We start from the raw sequence: 17328 nt of genomic DNA, 5'->3' as shown, positions 1-17328 counted from the left end.
CATCATACGAACTTACTGGAATCTTCAAATCCCGATTCCGAGGTCGTTTACTCAAAAGTCAAACCTTAGTCAATTCTTCCAACTTAAAGCTTCCGAAATTAGAATTTTCTTTCAAAATCAATCCCGAACTTCCCGAAATTCAAATTTCGATTACATGTAAAAGTCATAATACCTGAAGTGAAACTATTCAAGGCCTCAAACCGTCGAACGACGCGCTAGAGCTCAAAACGACCGGTCATGTCGTTACACCAGATTTAAATAACTTACAAAATATAGCGATTGCCAAATTTTGTAGGCAGTGTTATATAGTGTAGTTGGTTGGAATGAGGAAGTTGGAGGATTTATGCTGAAGGTAAAAAGTTAAGTTCCTTCTTGATTTATGAGTTTAATATCAAGTATAATATGTATTACACTTGCTTTCTATAACCAGCAAAGCTCAATCTGTTTACGGAGCTTGCAATTTTCTTTTTGTTGGTTTATCTTTTTCTTCACACTTGTTGAGGAAATTAAAAATAATATTTCTTTTTTTGGCGCTTGTGTCGAAGAACTAAATTAATAAGGGTATCCCAGATCCGACGTGTGGAATTGTATTGGATTTTTTATTTTTTTGGTTGTTGTGTCGAAGAACTAAATAGATTGAGCGCAAGAAAAAGTAATAAGAATTTTTTTTACTGTAGCACTAACGTAAGCTAGAGTAGCAACTCAAGGACCAAAATTCTGAAAGTTAATAGTCTGTTTCCTCTTTTAGCTTCAGTTAGTAAAAGGATCAAAATTATCCAGTTTATTTAATTAAAGGTTGAATGTGCTATGTCGAATATTACAAAGACTAAACAGAAATTAAGTAATAACTCAAGGACCAAAATTGCTATTTTTCCTAAAACAAATTTTTGCGATTTTTATGATTGTAGCTTGTTAGCATGTTTAGCCGAGCTTCACTAATTCCAAAAGCACTTTTTTTTTTTATCAAAGTTGAAGTGTTTGGTCAAGTTTTTGGAAGAAAAAAAATACTTTTGAGGAGAAGCATATGCAATTTTGGAGAAGCAGAAAAGGTATTTCTCTCCAAAAGTATTTTTTTGAAAAACACTTTTGAGAAAAAATATACTTAGAAACAGTTTTTAAAAACTTGGTCAAACACTAATTGCTGCTCAGAAGTACTTTTCAAATTAATTAGTCAAACACAAATTGTTCTCACCAAAAATACTTTTGAGAAAAGCGCTTTTGAGAAAAATCACTTATCAAAATAAGCTGATTTTTGTAATTTGGCCAAACAAGCTATGAGCCCGTTTGGATTGGCTTATTTTAAGTGCTTTTAAACCAAAATAGCTTTTAAGCCATTTTATAGTGTTTGGATAAAGTAAAAAAAATACTTTTAAACACTTGTTTTTAAGATAAAATGACAAAAACAAGCCAAAAGTCAAAAGTTATAATTCATAACTTATTAGCTTATACTTAAAAGTCACTTTATAAAAGCACATCCAAAGGGAGCCTCATTTTTTTTTAAAGATTAAGACGTGTCAATCTGAATATACATGTGAATATCAAGATGCGTATTAAGATTATGACATTTAAACCTGAATACACATATGAATGTCAAGATGTGTATTAAGATCTGAATACTAAATGATTAAAACTGTTTGATTTTTAACATATGAATGTATACAATTTATCTTTATTTAAAAATTAATAAGCATAAAATTCAAATGAAATACTAATCAATCTAATATTTTATCAATAAAATATAAAGTTTTTAAAAATATGGTAGTTGCTGGCGGTGATGGCTAACGATGGTGCATGTGAATGCAGACTAAAGACGGTGGTTGGTGGTAGTTTTGGTTGATGGTGGTGGTTCAGGGTAGTAGCTAGTGGTGATTGGTAGCGGTAACGTTTATAATTGAGAATGGTAGTGGTAGATGGTGATAGTTAATAATGGCGGATGGTGATGGTAGTTGTGATTGAGGAAGGTGGTGGGTGGTGGTAGTTTATAATGATGGATAGTGTTCACTATGGTTGTTGATGGTGACATGGTGCTTAGTTGTGATAGTTGAGGTAAATGAGTATTGGTTGTTGTTGAGAATGATGGTGGTGGGAGTGGTGAGGATAGTGAGTGGTGGTAGTCGATAATGGTGACTGCTATGATTGAGGATGATAGTGGTGGTGGAGTATGTTGGTGGTGGGTGACATGGTGGTAGTTGATAATGGTAGGCGGTAGTGGCATTTAATAATAAATATAGATGATAGCATCTTAATAAAATTAAGTGTCTGTTATAAATCATACAAACCTATTCAGACTCATTAAGAGGTTGTAAAGTAAAAAAATAAATACACTCAATGATTAAGATATGAATAATTAAGATTCAAATTTTAAAAATAAACGCATTTAATATATGAAATCTAAATAATTAAATGCAAAATGAGGCGTATGTATCCCTCACAGCAATTGTGTGTCCCCACTCCATCACCAGCGTCGGTCGAACGCATGAGGAGTCACTCTCCCACGTGCGAACCCACTCCACTCTCATTGGTTCCCACTGATGAGCCAGCCAGTCCCAGTAGCCACTTTTAATTTCTCAAAAATCTCAAATCTACTTCCATTCAACAACACCAAAAAGATTTTATTTTATACACAGCAGCCAAAATCCACACTCTGTCATAGCAAAGGCTTAGCTTTTTCTCTGTATTACCGTAACTTCAACTTTACAGCTCAAACTTCAACCTTTTTGTGTATAACTGTGAAATGAACGTTGGGTACTCACTTGCAGATCGAATCTAGCATTTTCAGGTACTGCTTTTGCGCTTTTTCATATGTTTAGTATATTATAAAGCTTTTAGTTTTCAGAATTTTTGTTGGATTGTACTGAGTGCTTAGATAAGTGTACTTGGTTTGTCCTTTTGGCCGTTTTGGGGGTCGTGGGTTTTCATTTTTGCATTTTCAGGTTTGGGTTTTGGTTGTGCTTGTGTTAGTGTATTGTATAAAGCTTTGATCTTTGTTTGGTGGATTATACTGAGTGCTTTAATGGTGTACATTGGTTCTGGTATTTGGTGATTGTTGGTTTCATGTTTGCATTTTCAGGTTTTTGATTTTGGTTTTTTATATGTTAGTGTGTGTATAAAGATCAGATTTTTTGTTGAATCTTTTGGTTGGATAGAACTTAATGCTTTGATTGGTGTACATTGGTTTTGGGGTTTTATACATGTGTCTGCTTTTCGTGAGAACGCTGTAATTCTGTAGTTTCAGTTGATGAATTTTTGGTTTAGGGGGTGAACGTGTTCTGGATAAAGTGGAAATGGTACTCTTAATGCTCCTATCTTTGGTCAAGATCAAGCTTGTAATTGGTTTTATTCTGTCAGGAAAGAAGCAGTAAAGGATTAAAATTTGTCACTGTTAGGACTCTTGGAACTGGTAATTACATGTTAGAAGGTCGTTATGTTAGGATCGGAAATCTGGATAGTGCGGGATTAGACAAAACAAGTCAAAAATGATGGTAAATAAAGCACATAAGGAAGCACAAACTTTACGTGGTTCGGTCAAAAAGACCTATCGCCACGTGCAGAGAGGATCAGTTCCATATATCAAAAAGTATACAAAAGAGCATGCAAAATTAGAGATAACCATAATTAACCCAAAAATAATCAGAGAGAATAATCTTACACAAAACACTCACAAAGAGGTTCAAACAAGTATTCTCCCACCACTTAACTCTTCCACAAAATATTCTCTATTTTGATACAAGAGAAAACACCAAAATTGTTCTTCTCAATTTCTTAAGGGTGTGTTTAAAGTGAGAGGGAATTGGCCCTAATTCTAAGAAAAGGTTTAGGCAATTGTTTGGCCAATATTTAGCCAACAATGCTTAAAATGTTTGACCAAATATCGGGCAACAGTGCTTTCATAAAAAGGCCAAGAAATAGATCACGTTACAAATCTCTTTATTAGCTTAGTTTTGGTTGATATAGTAAGTTTATTCCACCTTCTCCACAAAAGCAGAAAGGAAAACAAATCAAGCAACTTAGAATGGATAATGACTTGGAATTCCATATTGATGAATTTAACACATTTTGCTAGAATGAAGCAATTGCTCGACACTGCACTACTAGGATGACCCCTCAGTAGAACCACTCGCCTATTGGAAATTCAAAGAGGAAAAGGAGTCGAAGAGGCTGTGATGTTGCTGCAGTAGAACTCATGTGTGTCCTGTGGAAGGAAAGAAAAAGGAAAGCTTTGAAGGAATAGAAAATGATTATGTACATTTAAGGAAAAGCCTCTCATTCCTAGTTTTCTTTTTGTGCACCTATGAAGTTCCAATGTGCAGAATATTGGTGTCTTTAGTAGAGAATCATATGATGTTACAAATTTTCTACTTTTTGGTATACTGCTTGTATTCGGAGGTCTGCCCATTATTGATAGAATAATTTATCTTATTAAAAAGATGACGCCTCAACAAAATAGTGTGGCAGAAAGGATGAACAAAACTCTTTTGGAAAGAGCTCGCGCATGATCTCAACTGTTAGGTTGATCCATGACTGTTTAAGCAAAAGCCATTGCAACAATTTGTTATATTGTCAATCATTCTCCCTCTGCACCTTTGTACTTTAATAATCCAAAGAAAAAAAATTAGGTAGTCTTGCTAATTATTTCAGCTTCAACATATTTGGTTGCCCAAATACAAGTATGTAAATCCATCAAAGATGCAAATAGTGTCAACCATAGTCCCTTTGCACCTTTGAAGCCATTGCAATATCTTGTTATATTGTCAACCGTGCTCTGCACATTTGAAGACTCCAATGAAAGCATGATTAGTTAGTTTTGCTATTATTCCGGCTTTAAATGGTTGCCCAACATACATGCATGCGAATATATTTGTTAATCTAGATTTCATTTGTCCTATTAATAATAAACATTAATATGTGCAAGTCATTGATGTTAATATTGACTTATTTTTAAACCCAAAGGCTGCCACTTCTGAAATAATGGGACCTGATCCTTAGTTGGAAAACTCTTGGACAATATTGAGGTTAAGGCTAATAAGGAAGATAAAAATGGGATAATTGTCCTTGATCAATCAAGGTTTGACAATGTCCTTGGGATGGGTAACGTGAATGTAGCAAGATCTTGGCAGCTAATTAGCAATCTTTTGAAACTTGTGTCAGGTTGCAGGGACTATTACTCTCTTAATGAAAGACTCAAAATCAGTACTCTTCTTCCCTGATTCATGCTGTTCATGTATATTTCTGTCATTAAGCTGAATTTTCGCATCTAATTTGTTCTCAGTATTCTACAATATGTGTGCTCTGAACCTAGTGCAAAATTTACTGACATGATCTGGTAATCCAGTAAGAGTCTTGGGTCGCAATAAAGCATAATGGAAGAATAGTAATATTCTTGGTATGAACATCCTACTCTATGCTTGAGAAGTTATGTCTACATTGCGAAATGTAGTCTTCACATGATGTGTATGATTCTGGGGGACAATTTAATGTTCTCAACGTAGTTTTTGCAAGACAGAAGTGTCAACTACATGGCAATGTAGTCGAACAGTTGGAAATAATATGCACTGATCTGTGAGAATTATCTGTAGATTCGCTGTTTATGTTTTTCTTTGTTATTTCAGTTATAATAGTTGCCTTGATCATAACAGGATTCTTTCTAATATCTTTTGCTGTGTTTGTGTTCCTTCAGGGAGCATTTCTCATTGCTGGTTTCTTGGTGTCACATCTTGTTTACTGTATGTCCAAGGGAACTGCAGCGCAGCGTAGTCTGTCAGATGTTCTTCAGTAGCCTTATTATGCTTGACCAGCGCCGAGATGGGCGGCTTCTCTTTGAAAATTCAGGAGCTGTTGTTTTCAAGTTTGCTGTTGTTTTGCATTTTCTCAAGAGTTGCGCTAGCTCTCAGTCCTGATGGTGCGATGTCACACTTTTCTTCAGTATTTCTTGCTTGATTTGTTAATATAGGTTACAGGCTAGGCGCCCGTGTATTTCAATTGATGAGAGTATGACAAGAAATATAACATGCTTGATCCAGTTGATATAACAGGTCTAGTTCCTTGGTCAGTTTTCTAAATCAAGGACTATATCTCTGTTATTTAATAAAGTAGATTGCGAGGTGATTGTCCGTTGAAACTTGTTTGCCTCTAATAATTGGATATTTTCAGTCTTCTGATGTTCTGATGCTGTTGAGTTTCTTTTCTGTTGTTACTTCCAAAAATTACGTGAATGTAATGCTGATACTGTCACTCTTGATAATGGATGTGTGTCATATCTGAAGCTTGTTCCATATTGTAAGTTACACTTTAGTCCAAACTTTAGACTTTTCCACATCTTCACAGGTCAAGCGCTTGTCAACTTTAGGATCTCAGTACTTGGTTCAGATGGTGTTCTTAAGCAGTGGAGACCAGAAGATTCTGACCCATGTGGCTGGAAAGGAGTACTTTGTGACCCAAAATCAAAGAGAGTTGTATCATTGTGAGTATCTGTATTATTGTTAAAACATCTTTGCCGGTGATGGCATTTTTGTGGTTTAAGTTATATTTCAATTTTTACATATTTATTTTGGCTCCATAATTCAGAAATAGAAATATTTTGATATAAAATTACACTGAATGAATGCTGAGAATCCTCAGTAGTTGGGAAGGTAATTTCTGGATCAAATTAGATTTTTGATCTTGTAGAACTGAATTGCAGCTGATCTTGACAATACGTGGAAGCATTTTCGATTGCGTTATGTTGCAGTTCTGTAGGGCTGATTCTCTAGCACCATTTTACAGTTGCTACTTGTCAAATGGCCTGGATTTAGTATCTTCACCGAATATCCCTACAAAACATTATCTCTAAGCAATTTTGTATTTAACATGTGAGTAACTACCCGCATTTTGTATTTAACTAATGAGAGACTAATAGAATACTAACACTTAACACTGACCTAACATTCTAACACACTGATACCTTACTTCTAATGTAGCCATTTACGTATTGAAATCTACTATTTGAACTACTATAATTGTTTTTTTTTTATCATTCAGAATCCTCCCTGATCACAAGCTGAGTGGATCTATATCGCCAGATATTGGGAAGCTAGACCAGTTGCAGTTTCTGTATGCTTCCTTTTCCTCCTCTTCTCGTTTCTATTGATTGTCAGTCCCACTATACTATGCTAACACAATCTACTGAAATGCAGAGCTCTTCATGACAATAATTTCTATGGGACAATACCTCCTGCATTGGGAAATTGTACAAAGCTGAAATCTTTGTAAGTTATGCAATGAACTTCTTTGGCGAAACCTGCATATCTAATTCTCTTTATTGAGGTGCTTGAGTTTCTGCGATTATGCACTTGAGTGAATAGAAAGAACTTCAACATAGTTTACATGCTATTTGAAGGATTCCCTGCGGATACAATATCCCTATCTCAGCTCCCACCTCCCACCTCCTCCTCCTTCCCCGTAACCTCACTATCATCTGAATTGTACTAAGCCTGAACCACACCATATTCCCATGACTCAATTTTAGGAGGAAGTTGCATTAGTTAACCCTGGAATTCTATGATCAGTTTGTTCATTCGTAGAATTTATGCTTTGTATTATGGTTGATCCTCCTTTTGCTGAGTAATAGCGATACTTGTACAATTGGTAAAGCTGGCATTTTGTTTTATGGAGTTAGAGCATAAACAAAGTTGAGTGCAAAATTCGATATCTTTATAAAGAGTTGCCCACATTTTATCATCACACTCTTTTTAGTTCATGTTTAGATTAATCACTCCATCTCCTTCCATATTGCAAAACCAGCTTGGTATTGCTAGATATTATAGTACTTGTTATGCCACTAATCTTGATATGTAAAATAGAACAGACTTAATCCGTATTTGGTTTTGATATGTTCAAGAGAGGTTTGAGCGGCTTTTTTGTTGGCGTTGTTTTAGAATTTCAAATTACAAAGTTATTACTGTACAAGCTAGCTAATTTGTTAGGAATCATAATATTTTATGCAGGTTTCTACAGGGTAATTATTTAAGCGGATGGATTCCTGATGAGTTGGGGAACCTTCCTAAGCTTGAGAATCTGTAAGACTTTGTGTCTTATATTTTGATTCTATTTTCTGTGCATGCTGTTCTGCAGGTCTCAAGCTCCTATACGGTCCGTTCACCTTAATCTGCATAAGTAAGCATGATGCATTTGGACAACATTTAGGTTTCGTGGATGACTGTACCTATGTAACCAAAATATCTATAATTCTGTAGACATTTCTTGAATAAAATATACAACCTTTTCCCAATTTTTTTGACTTTTGACAGTTTGTGCTATCTAATCTAATACCCCGGTGAGCTTACACACCTTCCACTATTATAGGGGGGAGGATCAAGTGCCCACTATGTAATCCCCTACTCCTTTCTCCATCCCCCTCAGCCCAAACAACAATTAAACAGAAAAAAAAATATATTATTGCAATTAGATTCTTGTTGCTCCGTGGTTCTACTACTTACCATCGGCCCTTCTTTAGGTTTTCTTTATCAATTTCTTCCTACCCTTTCTTCTTAATGCCCATAATCATGCTTTTGCCTGTCCCCTCATCTCACACAAACTCCAATCCAACTGTATGAGCATCTATTCTGCTTATTACTTTTATTATGCAGGTGTATTCGTATCTTGATTGTTACTACATACGACATTCCATTCTCCTAAATGGCCCAGCCTCTGCCCTGGGATCCTGTCATCTTCCTTGCTAATTTGAACACCCTTCTTCTTGTGCATTTTCCCTCCCTGTGAGTATGAAGAGCCTACGGAACGAGAGACAGCGGGAGATTCATTTGTTCTATTGTCATTGCTCCATTGTCTGGAGTTACTTGTAGGTCTCATAGTGGTGTCATCTTTATACTTGTGCAATAACTGGTAGTCACACTCTAGCATCATTGTGGTCTCAGATAACTGGAGGATTTCATGAATTAGCTCTCAGGATTTCTAGTGAAGAGGGACCAACATGTCAACTGATTTTTTCTAGATCTCTCATATCTAGGGATGTGGTTCTTAGAGTCATTAGTGTTTTTCTTTCTAGACCGATACAACCTTTCTTTTACCATTAAAGAGCGAAGAAAGTCATGCATACTTTACCTCTGTACTCTTCCAGGTAATGGAGAAACCTAATTGAGGAATATAAGGCTTTATGAGCAGTTTATCGTAAAAATAGAGCGGCTTTGACATTTTACCTTGTGATTTTTACATTTGAGAGCTTGATTTAGTCTGGATGAACATTTTTTTTCCTTATAAAAAAGAGCTTGCAACTTTTAATGCAGAACTTATTGATCTGTCTCAATTCTAAGCATGTGATAGATTGTTGAGCCTTAGTAATTGCTCCTACAGTACAACCAATTGATGTTGGTTTATTACTTCTGCCAGAGATCTTTCAAGCAACTCTCTTAGCGGAAACATTCCACCATCCCTTGGCAAGCTGAACAATCTTGTCTCTTTGTGAGTGCCCTAAAAGTTTTAACTTGCCAATAACTTAAAAGTGCAAAACGTTTATTTGAGGGGTGAGGTTGGGTTACACCTCTGAATTAATATTTTTTGTTCAATGTTTGCAGCAACGTGTCGACAAATTTCTTGGTTGGGCAAATACCTACTGATGGACACCTTGCCAACTTTGGAAATGATTCGTAAGTAACACCATTACAAAAGTTCCTTCTTGTTAAGTGCATTTGAATTGTCAAAGCATATATGCGACACCAACTAATACATGTCTATGTATTTCTTTCCTCAGATACTCTGCCTTGTTTATGTATTTCTCGACACAACTAATACATGTCTATACCGTTTGCAGCATCGTGTATAACTCCATATATATATATATATATATATATATATATATATATATATATATATATATATATATAGAGAGAGAGAGAGAGAGAGAGAGAGAGAGAGAGAGAGAGAGAGAGAGAGATTCCCCGCATGGCGGGAGCTTGGTGCACAAGGATGCCCTTTTTATCAGCATCCTTGTGTTGCACAACTGTTTATTTTCAGGAATCCACCAAAAAAGATTGTAACTATTTCTGGGATGACACTGAGGGTGTTGCCTTAATTGGCAATTGCATTTGAAATTAGGATTGAGGTCCATAAATTCTTGAGAGTCCATAACCACACTGGTTAGTAAGATGTGTATTAGTGAAAAGGAAGTGCATAGCAGTCTTAGCCTTTGATACAACCATATTCTTGATTAGTACCTATCATCAGAAAGGGGAGTAAGACTTGTACTGGATTATATGTGCACAAAATGGCTGCCTGATATGATTTTGACCTAACACTTGTAGTTGACAACTTAAGCACTGATTGGCTTGGTTTTACATGATTTCTGATTTTCGAATTTATGGCAGATTTCTTGGAAATCGTAATTTGTGTGGCCAGCAAATCAGTCAGGACTGTAAAGCTGGAGGTCCTTCATTTTCCCGGTCCCCAGTTGCAGGTAAATGTGACACATTATCAGCATTAAATCATAGTCAGATATCAAGTCCAATTTCTTTGTCTATAAGATGGCATATACTAATATCGACAGAATCATTTCTTAGATGCTTAAGGACTCCTAGTTACAGAATCCTTTTCCCCTTATCTTAGGTCAAGTGGCAAAGGTTGAGGGACTTGTGACTTAGGTCTCAGGTTTGAGCCATCTGCCATGCGAACTAATCCTGGTATTTTATTGGAGAAGGGGTAGAGGGGTGGGCCCATTATCCCTGACTTTCAAAGGCCGTGGTTGAACCTAAGGATTGGCCCCAGGCAGATTTCTCGGTCATAAAAAAACAGCTTGTAGTGTTTCGGCTTCCAAAGATAACAACTTGCCCTTTTCTGGATTTCCTATATCAAGTAGACAAGAGAACATGACAATGATTTAACTGCAGTAATGTCGTTGGAAAAGAAGCACCTCTATCTTCATAGGGGTTCACATTCTAGATCTCTTTGTTCTAAAAATTTAAGATCTAGTATACATTTTTTTGTTAAGTATCTTCATATTTCTCACTTTTAAGATATGTAAAAGTGATTTTAAAAGTGTATCCATATATTTCTCACTTTTTGGTAAGTATCCATATATTTCTCACTTTTAAGATATGTAAAGGTAATTCATGGTACTGCAACAGCTACGACATGTTTTTTGTTTTTGTGTAATTTCTGTTGACTAGAATTTCAAATGATATTTGTGAAGGATTTGTTCATCTGTCAGGCTAACAAGAAAACTTTTTACTTCAAATGATGGAATCACATAAGTGTGCAGACTTCATAGTTTTAAGCAGCACCATTATATGTTGACAGCATGACTTGATGAAATAGTTACTTGTCATTGGACGTGTAGCCTTTTCTACTGTTTCTTTTTTATTTCCCTGTTTTCTTTCTTTCATTTTTTTCACTTCCTTCCATTCATGTTTTATGGTGAATTTCATACTAATTTCCATGTTTCTCAGCCCAAAACCAAAGTAAGAATGGTCGACTACTAATAAGTGCATCTGCCACTGTGGGTGCTCTGCTATTGGTGGCACTGATGTGTTTCTGGGGCTGTTTCCTCTACAAGAGACTGGGTAAAAATGATGGCAAAAGCCTTGCAATGGATGTTTGTGCAGGTCTTTATCTAGAACCTATGTGGAAGTTACAATTCTAAAGTTCTTCGTCTTTATTTGCTTTATGCTTTTGAATTCCATGTAAAAAGGCTTACAATTATTAAATTCTCAGGTGCATCGATTGTCATGTTTCATGGAGATTTGCCTTACTCTTCAAAGGATATCATCAAAAAGCTGGAGACTCTGAACGGAGAACACATAATTGGTTCTGGGGGATTTGGAACTGTATACAAGCTTGCAATGGATGACGGCAATGTATTTGCCTTGAAGAGAATTATCAAGATGAATGAAGGCTTTGATAGGTTCTTTGAGAGGGAGCTTGAAATTCTTGGAAGCATTAAGCACCGATATCTGGTAAATCTGCGAGGATATTGCAATTCTCCAACATCGAAGTTGTTGATATATGACTTCTTATCCGGAGGTAGCCTAGATGAAGTTCTGCACGGTGAGATATACGTCCCTTTGTACAATGTCCTGGTGCTTAACAATTGGTGAAAATATTTGTTATTTTGCGGATTTAGCACATAAGCTGGGTTTGCTGAGATTTTCTGACTTTTCTCTTCTAATTGGCAAATATTTGAGATTTTAGCGATCTTGACTTTTCAAAGCACAGTAGGGTTGGTTATCTTCCCTGTACAGCACCTGATTGAACTTTCGGTTGTGTGGCTCAGTTGGAGATAAAAAGGGCAATCTAGTAACAGTAATGGTAATAATCTCCTTGGCTAATTAATATGAGCTCACTAAAGTGCCATGAGACGTTTAAACAGTAGACATTCATAAACAGACCAAGTTATTCTCACAATACTTACCACTTCGATAGCCCAATTAAACTGACAGATTTTGTATGAAGAGGTTCATCGAGGACAGACCCGGATAAAATATGATAAGGAATCACTTTCTACTGCTATTTTGATTGATCCAACCAGTGAAATATTGTCTCAAAAGGTCTGGCAGATTGTATGGACAGAAGGGAATGCTGTAAAAGCAGTGTTTGATATGCAATTGATTGGAAAAGTATTGCCAGCCTTTGGAGAAAGTTTCTGAATGGGATTGACTAAGCTTTGCGTTTGTTGTCCTAATGCAGCTCTAAACGTATATGGATTAGTACCCATTGGCTTGGTTGCATAAATCTCTTACCTTTTAATGTAAGTAAAAGAGTAGAATGGTTTACACATTTGGATGGTGCAGATGGCACTCTGGAATGTTTTTGTGTCTAGGCAATTTAACTGCTTGTATCTTTAGAATAATGGAGAGTAACTTCCTAGCTAACCAAGAAGCTCTGATGGCACCAAAGAATCTATTAGTGCGTCATTGATGTTTCATATGTGCTCTATATTGTGTAAATACTGCTGTAGAACTTTGAATATAGACTTCCTTTTTATAAGTAACTTTTAATTTACACTTAAACTCCTTTGGTTTAGTTTACCAGTTAGCTAGCTTGCAGCGCTATCCTTTGCAGCTATTGTGCCTCAGAATCACATTCATACATACATGACAGTACAGTAGTAATGTTTAGCTAATTTTTATCCATAGTTTTGGTATGTATACCAAGCAAAAAGAAAAAAATGAATTGTCAAAATGGTTGAGTATCTCGTTGATTCGGTGTTCTTCTATCCAATAAAGTAACAAAATGACAGTCATGTTAGGAATGTGGAAAGTGACATGACGTTTGCTTTCAGCGTCTAGGGCGGAAAGCAAAGAGAACAACAAAAAAAGATGACATTCCTTTAAGCTAGTTCATCTTCTTAAATTGCCATTGCTGTTGATATTTTTTGTATCTCCAGGGTAGAGAGTTTTAGATTTGGCTATGGTTTTTGGTTCCATTAAAAAATCGTTTTTGACATTTTATACAGAGAGATCTGAGCAACTAGACTGGGGTGCACGACTGACTGTAATCATGGGAGCTGCGAAAGGGTTGGCATATTTACATCATGATTGTTCCCCTCGAGTAATCCACCGTGACATAAAGTCTAGCAACATTTTGCTTGATGGTAATTTTGAGGCTCGAGTATCTGATTTTGGACTGGCCAAATTACTTGGAGATGAGGAGTCTCACATCACAACAATTGTAGCTGGCACATTTGGGTATTTAGCTCCAGGTACACCCAATCATTAGACATTTATCTTCATCTTTTATTTAAGAAGTTTTAAATTTTAAACTATGCAAGGAATGACTTTCTGTCGCTAGTAATAGTTGAGATTGGGGAGAGAGCTGTCTTGTTTTCCTCTTTCTTTAATCAGGTTTTGCTACTTCTTTTCAAGTACAAGATGGTTACTGCTTTTGACTGTAGATGTTGCAACCTCTGATTTCTTTCATGCTTATATTTCTTGATATTGACAAAAGATAATATGAGGCCTAGTTGAATGGCGGAGGGAGGGGGAGAAAATGGTTCTATTTCAAAGTTTCTCTTGAGGGGCAGTTTTAAAGTGGCATTGAAAATACTGCTTTTTATGCACATTCATCTCTGCTGCATCAAGTTGTAAGATGTGATGATTTCATAAAAAATAAGAAGTTGTAACATGTGATGAGAGGTTATCTAGGTGCTTAAAAATTTAGTTTTAATAAATTATTTACCTTGTAAAAAAAAGTTCTCCTTGCAGTGCCATGCATAAATCTGATTTTATATGCTTTCACTTTGGGCTAATGATTTTGGCTTCACTTGAGGTATCTCGTTGTTTGTTTGTTTTTACAGCTTAAGTGTTTCTTTTCTCTTCTACTTTTTCTTTCAAGAATACATGCAGAGTGGTAGGGCTACAGAAAAGACTGATGTTTATAGTTTTGGAGTTCTGGTTCTTGAAGTCATAAGTGGAAAGCGGCCCACTGATGCATCATATATTGAGAAGGGCTTCAATATTGTTGGCTGGGTATGTTATGTCATTAATGACATCTTACTTCTAATAATTTTAGTTTATTCTCTCTCTTGGTTGAAATTCCTGACATTCTCTTTGTGGGGTAGCTTACTTTATTTTTAAACTACAAATGTCATTATCGCTATTTATTGGCAAGGTTAAGGCTATTGGGAAAATCTGATGAACATATACATAAATCTAATCCCTAAGGGTCTAGATATGATGTCTCCACTCTCCCCTATGATTCAACTCAGAAATCGTATTTGTAATTCAAAAGGTATATGAGAATAGCAAATTAGACAAGAATGGTCTACTTAACTGCAATGATGAAATTTGTTCCTTGAATTAAAGGCGCTAAGGAGAAAAATGGATGTTCTTCAAGTTGCTAAGTTAATCATCTCTGATATTCTTTTCTATGTGTTTCTTCCTAAAGCAAGAACATAAGAATGACCTAACATACATAGCATAAGTTGGTGACAACCCAAAACCACTATGTAGTGATTGATGCAAAGAGTAAATATTTACTGAAAAGCTAATCGGTTATCTAAATATAGCTAAATTCATAAATTAGTCTTAATATATGCCACAATTTGATAGTTCGACCTTTATCTTTAGTTATGCACATAATTTATCACGATCTCACTCTTTTTGACTACCAGAGTCCAAAAACTGCAGAGATGCATGTGAACTTCACTTGAGGGGTCCCTATTGGGGGCAAAGTTGAAATTACTGAAAGAATAACAAACATATATCATCTTAAATGTTTGCACTAAAGAGTTCATTGTAATATTTTGTTTAACTGATGTATCCTTATCTCTAGAAAATTTTGCCTATTGGAGTGCAAGTATCTATCAAAAGCACACAATCTTGTGAGATCTTAAAGGCGTAAGGCTGAAACACATTTGCATCTTGTGAGATCTTAAAGGCGTAAGGCTGAAAAGCTACATTTGCCACTGCCATGCTTTGCCCCAACCTCAATTCCCTTCCAGTTCCTCTTCCCACTGATTTTGCAACTACTGCGGTTACTCCTTGGGGGTTTGTGGGTGGGGGGTGGGGGTGGGGGGAGATGAGAATGATTTTACCAAGGGAAGGAGGTAGAGGAAGCATGTTGCTGGACAAGTAATTCCAACTTGACCCCTTTAAGTTTTGACGTGATTGAGGTCGGTTAGTTTCTCAAAGAAAAGCAAAAAAGAGGTTATTAGTTGAGACTGCATTAAGGACCGGACTGGGTATGGACACAAAATTATTATGGTAAAACTTGTACTTGAGACAATCAGTAAAGATGGTAATTGTTGAGGTAAAACTTGCACTTGAGACAAACAGTGATGATAGTTGTGCAACGATATAAAACAGCAATAGTCTTGGTGGTCATTAATCCATGAAATATATGAGGGACAATAGGGACAAAGTTGAAGCAAAATGAACTAAGGAATGTTAAATAGGAGCATGAGGAATAGTGGTGAACCTTATTTTTTCCGGATAGGTAAGGATGGGCATGAGCCCGAAGGAGAATAATGTTTACGCACCAAAATAATGTTAACATCTACAACAAATAATAAAAATTTAATCATCTTAAATAAAGACCTATCATTGTCATATGCACCTGACTAAACTGAATACTGTCACTGATCAAATCAATTTTAAGAGTTCAAAATTTTATCTGTAGTTTTGTTTTAGTTTGATCTAATCATGTGAAAACCCAACACTATTTGGATCATTTGGTAAAACGTCATTCCAATTACCCTACATCTTTGTGAAAGAATTTTTCACTTTTTGTAGTGAAGTATCCTGCCAGAGTAGGACAAACAGATCATATAGCTGGCATTCCAGGTATTTTATTCAGATCACTGGTCTTCTAAACCCTTGTTATATTCATCGTGCAGCTGAATTTTCTAGCATCTGAGAATAGACGAATGGAGATAGTTGATCCACATTGTGAACGAGTACAGACTGAAAGCCTTGATGCCCTGCTTTCAGTTGCCACACAGTGTGTCTCTTCAAGCCCCGATGACAGGCCAACCATGCACAGGGTTGTTCAGATTCTTGAATCTGAAGTCATGACACCATGTCCCAGTGACTTCTATGATTCAAACTCTGATTGAAGGCGCTATTGCTGGATGCAAAGAACGTTAACCTTTGAGTTTGCATCTGCAACTTCATGCAATAAATTGAGTGATGCAAGCATTGGGGGTTTAAAGTCTGCAAAGATTCTTTTCTCTACTCTATTTGTCGATTCTTTCTGCAGATTTTTGACAAAAGAAGACCATTTCAACTGTCATCATTCCTCAAATTCAGAGTTTCCAGCTAGTTATCACGAGGTTAAGCGTGCTTAATTCTATTTTTGATTTCATCATTTTGCTCTGGTGCATTGAGCTTGCTTTTCATTTCGCCAGGGGAACGGAATCTGTATGAGTGGTATGAGCAATCAAATCCTTGTTCTTTCATTTGCTCTTTTGTTTGTAGCCTTTCTTGTTATAGTTGTATATGGAAACGATTGAATTGATTTTGCATCTGCCTCCTTTTTGTAAATTATGCTTCCCCACAATAGCTGATTTATCGGTTGAATGCAAGTATTTTTGTTATTCTATTATCTCTTTTGCAGTAGTACTTATTCCCTTCCAGCTATAATGTCATGAAATGAATTATATGGCCTGGATTTTTTATGGATAGCTTCTCATTCTAGTACACTATTAGGCTGTTCTGTTTGGTGTTTTATTGGATACAGAGTGTAAATAATGTACTGCAAGGGGCTACTTTAGCCAGCCATTCTTGAGTCTTGAGATTCTTATCTCACTTTCAGCATTTCCCCCCTAATTACTAGAACTTTCCATGCTACATTTTATTTGATTGATTTCCGGTTTTACTTATTTTCTTGTAGCTGTTTGATTAT

The 17328-nt window shown here is 36.0% G+C and overlaps 1 protein-coding gene across 3 annotated transcripts; it reads left to right on the top strand.

Annotated features, from left to right (window-relative positions):
• Positions 1–2549: 2549 nt before the first annotated feature.
• LOC107809044 (LRR receptor-like serine/threonine-protein kinase FEI 2) lies at positions 2550–17025 on the top strand. Of its 3 annotated transcripts, none has more exons than XR_012705791.1 (14): positions 2550–2779; positions 5678–5899; positions 6325–6460; positions 7018–7089; positions 7173–7244; positions 7983–8054; positions 9385–9456; positions 9570–9641; positions 10359–10447; positions 11436–11591; positions 11701–12033; positions 13442–13687; positions 14190–14453; positions 16322–17025. XR_012705791.1 is itself a non-coding variant. In XM_075245362.1 (14 exons), exons 2-14 carry the CDS (start codon positions 5803–5805, stop codon positions 16538–16540), a joined length of 1770 nt encoding a protein of 589 aa, XP_075101463.1. In that variant the 5' UTR covers positions 2550–2779; positions 5678–5802; the 3' UTR covers positions 16541–17025. The 3 variants fall into 3 exon arrangements, 2 of the variants coding, with proteins under 2 accessions (XP_075101463.1, XP_075101464.1); XM_075245362.1 differs by having other exon boundaries at positions 14320–14453; XM_075245363.1 differs by lacking the exon at positions 7983–8054 and adding an exon at positions 8110–8151 and having other exon boundaries at positions 2589–2779; positions 14320–14453.
• The last annotated feature ends 303 nt before the right edge of the window (positions 17026–17328 follow it).

The sequence above is a fragment of the Nicotiana tabacum genome, chromosome 23 (assembly GCF_000715075.1).
Source record: "Nicotiana tabacum cultivar K326 chromosome 23, ASM71507v2, whole genome shotgun sequence".
Taxonomy (NCBI): domain Eukaryota; kingdom Viridiplantae; phylum Streptophyta; class Magnoliopsida; order Solanales; family Solanaceae; genus Nicotiana; species Nicotiana tabacum.
The sequence above is the reverse complement of the archived record's forward strand: the minus strand, read 5'-3'. Positions and strand labels throughout refer to the sequence as shown.